General features: G+C 40.5%; 1 protein-coding gene across 1 annotated transcript in view; it reads right to left on the bottom strand.

Moving 5' to 3' along the window:
- Window positions 1–1,014: 1,014 nt before the first annotated feature.
- si:ch211-180a12.2 (uncharacterized) overlaps window positions 1,015–6,000 on the bottom strand; it is a 72,070-nt gene continuing 67,084 nt past the window's right edge. Inside the window, exon 11 of the mRNA XM_060938822.1 lies at window positions 1,015–1,410. Within this exon, the coding sequence (XP_060794805.1) occupies window positions 1,148–1,410 (263 nt within the window). The 3' untranslated portion in view covers window positions 1,015–1,147. The remainder of the gene's footprint in view (window positions 1,411–6,000) is intronic.

The following is a 6,000-nucleotide window of genomic DNA, read 5'->3' as shown; positions in this document are numbered from 1 at the left end:
GTTATGTTACATTCATTCAGGTTCATACTACAGAACAACTGTCACTGTCCAGTTCTTCAAGATCTGAGAATGGCACTGTAAACCAAATTTCTTCTCTTTTGCAAATTCTATCCATCCATTCGTCCATTATCCGTAACTGCTTATCTTGTACAGGGTTGTGGGCAAGCTGGAGCCTGTCCCAGTTGACTATGGGCGAGAGGCGGGGTACACCCTGTACAAGTCGCCAGGTCATCACAGGGCTAATACACAGAGAGAAACAACCATTCACACTCACATGCACACCTACAGTCAATTTAGAGCCACCAATTAGCCTAACCTGCATGTCTTTGGACTGTGGGGGAAACCCATGCAGACATGGGGAGAAGATGCAAACTCCACACAGAAAGGCCCTCGTCGGCCACTGGGCTCAAACCCAGAACCTTCTTGCTGTGAGGAGACAGTGCTAACCACGACACCACTGTGTCACCTCTTTTGCAAATTATAAAACTTTATTCTAACAAACATGCCAGAGCCCATCGCACTTCAGAGTGTTACACATTAGTACATGGCACCAATATACAGTATTGATACAACAGATACAGATGAAAATCTTCAACATGTCATGTCATATTAACAAGAATTAACATATAAATGAAAATAATACATGCTGCAAGTTGTAAATGTAATGAGGAAAAAAGGCAAAAGTTTTTTTTTTAAAGATAATCTTAATTCATTATTAGAATTGTACTTCCTCTTTAGGCTCTGAAAGAATAACAAAAGCATAAATTACATATTTAGGAAAATTTTTTGGATATGTACAAAAAGAAACAAATGATTAAGAAATTTGTCACTAAAAATGTTAGAAAAATGTATGAGATTGGTTGAAAGATAATATATTACAGACATGATATTCAGGTCATTTTGTACAATTCAAATCATGAACAAAAAGGAGACTTTATACCCTGTCACATTTCTTATTTATTCTTCCTGTTTTCAAGAAGATTCTTCAAGCAAGATGCAACTTTTTTGTTTTTTTAAATATAATTTATATTATAATAATCTAGAAAAAATTTAATATATTGGGTGAGTTTAATTTGTGATAAATTCCAAAGAAACAGCCCAGTTTAATAGATACTGGTAATGAAATGATGCTCGTGTTAGACATGTGTCAGTTACCTGTCCAAGTACGGTAAACAGGCAGGTGAAGTGCAGGATGGGTAATTTCCACTGTGACTCTCAAACACTTTCTCTCCACCAGTTTTCCTTCTTTCCCCATATATACTGTGTTTATGTACAAAGACTCAAGTTCGGTCTGTCCAGCTTCTCTTGTGGTCGCTCTGAAGTCTGATGTCATTGAAGCTCTTTCTTGTCCTTGTTCACTGTCTGTTGTCTCATCCATTACTTCACTTTGCGATAGTGGAAATTGAGACTCTGTTAAACAAACATATCTTTTCAGTATGGCTTGATTATATTAGGCTAGAGAACACAACACTCTCTGTTCTTTTATCTACAAATTGTTCCTAGCTTTGCTTCTTCTTAATGCACATTATTTCCCTACTGTCTAACATTTCTGTGAAGTATAAAATACAAATCTAATAGTAGAAATTTGAAATGACTGGACTTGTTTCTCTTATGGGTGGCACTTATTTGGTAGCCTTATTTCTTAGGTCTTATATTACTACTGCATTACTGAAGATGATTAAAGAATGATATACTAGAAGTCAGCTTTGCTTTTTTGCGCAGTTAGGGTTAAACTGATGCTGTTTCTTTTGTTCTGTATAGTTAGTGTGTATTGTGGAGTTACTCGTAGATCAAGGTTCTTTATTGTCATTTGCATGTTCAACATGTAAACGAAATTTGTGCCTCAGGGCCAGCAGTGTATATACAACCCCGATTCCAAAAAAGTTGGGACAAAGTACAAATTGTAAATAAAAACGGAATGCAATGATGTGGAAGTTTCAAAATTCCATATTTTATTCAGAATAGAACATAGATGACATATCAAATATTTAAACTGAGAAAAGGTATCATTAAAGAGAAAAATTAGGTGATTTAAAATTTCATGACAGCAACACATCTCAAAAAAGTTGGGACAAGGCCATATTTACCACTGTGCGACATCCCCTTTTCTCTTTACAACAGTCTGTAAACGTCTGAGGACTGAGGAGACAAGTTGCTCAAGTTTAGGGATAGGAATGTTAACCCATTCTTGTCGAATGTAGGATTCTAGTTGCTCAACTGTCTTAGGTCTTTTTTGTCATATCTTCCGTTTTATGATGTGCCAAATGTTTTCTATGGGTGAAAGATCTGGACTGCAGGCTGGCCAGTTCAGTACCCAGACCCTTCTTCTACGCAGCCATGATGCTGTAATTGATGCAGTATGTGGTTTGGCATTGTCATGTTGGAAAATGCAAGGTCTTCCCTGAAAGAGACATCGTCTGGATGGGAGCATATGTTGCTCTAGAACCTGGATATACCTTTCAGCACTGATGGTGTCTTTCCAGATGTGTAAGCTGTCCATGCCACACGCACTAATGCAACCCCATACCATCAGAGATGCAGGCTTCTGAACTGAGCGCTGATAACAACTTGGATCGTCCTTCTCCTCTTTAGTCCGAATGACACGGCGTCCCTGATTTCCATAAAGAACTTCAAATTTTGATTCGTCTGACCACAGAACAGTTTTCCACTTTGGCAGAGTCCATTTTAAATGAGCCTTGGCCCAGAGAAGACGTCTGCGCTTCTGAATCATGTTTAGATATGGCTTCTTCTTTGAACTGTAGAGTTTTAGCTGGCAACGGCGGATGGCACGGTGAATTATGTTCACAGATAATGTTCTCTGGAAATATTCCTGAGCCCATTTTGTGATTTCCAATACAGAAGCATGCCTGTATGTGATGCAGTGCCGTCTAAGGGCCCGAAGATCATGGGCACCCAGTATGGTTTTCCGGCCTTGACCCTTACGCACAGAGATTCTTCCAGATTCTCTGAATCTTCTGATGATATTATGCACTGTAGATGATATGTTCAAACTCTTTGCAATTTTACACTGTTGAACTCCTTTCTGATATTGCTCCACTATTTGTCAGTGCAGAATTAGGGGGATTGGTGATCCTCTTCCCATCTTTACTTCTGAGAGCCGCTGCCACTCCAAGATGCTCTTTTTATACCCAGTCATGTTAATGATTGCCAATTGCCAATTGACCTAATGAGTTGCAATTTGGTCCTCCAGCTGTCCCTTTTTTGTACCTTTAACTTTTCCAGCCTCTTATTGCCCCTGTCCCAACTTTTTTGAGATGTGTTGCTCTCATGAAATTTCAAATGAGCCAATATTTGGCATAAAATTTCAAAATGTCTCACTTTTGACATTTGATATGTTGTCTATGTTCTATTGTGAATATAATATCAGTTTTTGAGATTTGTAAATTATTGCATTCCATTTTTATTTACAATTTGTACTTTGTCCCAACTTTTTTGGAATCGGGGTTGTAAATAGAAGAATTAAAATAAAAAATAAAAATAGAATAGAGAAAAAAAAATAGTGCAACCGTGATTTAAAAGTGCTCAGGTGAACAGTAAAACCTTCAATATGTGCAAAAATGCAAAATGAGGGGAGTGGGGGGGCAGCATCAGAGCTTAGGCTTAGTGTTCATTAGTCTCACAACTTCTGGGAAGAAGCTGCGCTGGAGCCTTGATGTTTTGGCCTTGATGCTGCAAAGTCTTTTTCCTGAGGAGAGGAGGCTGAATAGTCTGTATGCTGGGTGAGTGTAGTTACCCATAATGTGGGCCGCTCTGCTCCTGCACCAGCTGTTGTAGATGTCTTCTATGGATGGCAGGCTGCAATGTGTGATAATCTGCCTCTGCAGAGCCTTCCTGTCCACAGCCGAGCAGTTTCCATACCAGGAGGTGATGGAGGAGGTCAGTGTGCTCTCCACCACACACCTGTAGAAGGCTCTGAGGACCGCAGGGCTCAGTCCGGCCTGCCTTAGCCTCCTCAAAAAGTAGAGGCGTTGGTGGGCCTTCTTGACCATGCTGGCTGTGTTCGTGGTCCACTTCAAGTCGCTAGAGATGTAGACCCCCAGGTACTTGATACTGTGGACCATCTCTACAGCTTCTCCTCTGATGTAGAGGGGGGAGGGGGCGTGGTGACCTCTCCTGAAGTCCACAACCATCTCCTTTGTTTTCCCCACATTGATGCAGAGATTGTTTTCCCTGCACCAGTACACCAGATCCTCCACCTCCTGTCTGTACACTGACTCATCGCCGTAGGATATCTGTCCCACCACTGCCGTGTCGTCCACGAATTTCACAATACAACTGCCTGGATGTTTAGCAGAGCAGTCATATGTGAGCAGAGTGTAGAGCAGGGGGCTAAGGACGCAACCCTGGGGGGAGCCAGTGTTGAGGATGATGGTAGAAGAAGAGACGCCATGGATCCACACCATCTGTGGCCTGTGTGTCAGGAAATCCAGTACCCAGTTTCAGAGGGATGGTGGTAATCCAAGCGGCAGCAGTTTGTTGACTAAAGTCTGCGGGTCGATCATGTTGAACGCTGAGCTAAAGTCCAGGAAGAGCAGCCTCACATAGGTGATGGCATTGCGCAGTGGTGCAGTGGCTTCTCGGCTCCCGGTTAGTGTACAGTGGTGCTTGAAAGTTTGTGAACCCTTTAGAATTTTCTATATTTCTGCATACAACCCCAATTTCAAAAAAGTTGGCATGCTGTGTAAACTGTAAAGAAAAACAGAATGCAATAATTTGCAAATCATGGAAACCCTATATTTCATTGAAAATAGTAAAAAAGATAACATAGCACATGTTGAAGCTGAGAAATTTTATTGTTTTTTGAAAAATATATGCTCATTTTGAATTTGATGTCAGCAACACGCTTTAAAAAAGTTGGGACAGGGGCATGTTTACCACTGTGTTTCATCACCTCTACTTTTAACAACACTCTGTAAATGTTTGGGAACTGAGGAGACCAATTGCTGTAGTTTTGAAAGAGAAATGTCCCATTCTTGCCTCATATACAATTTCAGTTGCTCAACAGTTCGGGGTCTCCTTTGTTGTATTTTGCACTTCATAATGTGCCAAATGTTTTAAATGGGAGACAGGTCTGGATTTCAGGCAGGCCATTTTAGCACTCTGACTCTTTTACTATGGAGCCATGAGGTTTTAATATGTGCAGAAAGCAGTTTGACATTGTCTTGCTGAAAGAAGGAAGGCCTTCCCTGAAAAAGATTTTGTCTGGATGGCAGCATATTATTCTGAAATGTGTATATATCATTCAGCATTAATGATGCCTTCCCAGATGTACAAGCTACCCATGGCATGTGCACTAATGCACCCTCATACCATCACAGATGCTGGCTTTTGAACTGTACACTGATAACAAGCTGGATGGTCCCTCTCCTCTTTAGCCTGGAGGATGTGGTGTCCATGATTTCTAAATAGAATTTCTACTTTTGATTCATCAGACCTCGGGACAATTTTCCACTTTGCCTCAGTCCATCATAAAGGAGCTCAGGTCAAGAGAAGGTGGCAATATTTCTGGACATTGTTTATATCTGGTTTTAACTTGCATTTGTGGATGCAGTAATAAACTGTTTTCACAGACGATGGTTTCCTCAAGCATTCCTGACCCCATGCAGTGATTTCGAATGCAGACATGTGTCTGCTTTTAATGCAGTGTCTCCTGAGGGCCTGAAGATCACAGGCATCCAATGTCAGTTTTCACCCTTGTCTCTTGTCTACAGAGATTTCTCCAGATTCTCTGAATCTTTTCATGATATTATGTACCATAGATGATGTGATCCCCAAATTCTTTGCAATTTTACATTGAGGAACGTTATTCTTAAATTGTTGCACTGTTTGCCCATGCAGTTTTTCACTGAGTAGTGAACCCATCCCCATCTTTACTTCTGAGAGATTCAGCCTCTCTGGGATGTTCTTCCCCAATCATGTTACTGACCTGTTGCCAATTAACCAAATTATTATTTTTTTTTTTATCATTACACAACTTTT

This window comes from Neoarius graeffei, chromosome 14 (assembly GCF_027579695.1).
Source record: "Neoarius graeffei isolate fNeoGra1 chromosome 14, fNeoGra1.pri, whole genome shotgun sequence".
NCBI lineage: Eukaryota > Metazoa > Chordata > Actinopteri > Siluriformes > Ariidae > Neoarius > Neoarius graeffei.
The sequence above is the reverse complement of the archived record's forward strand: the minus strand, read 5'-3'. Positions and strand labels throughout refer to the sequence as shown.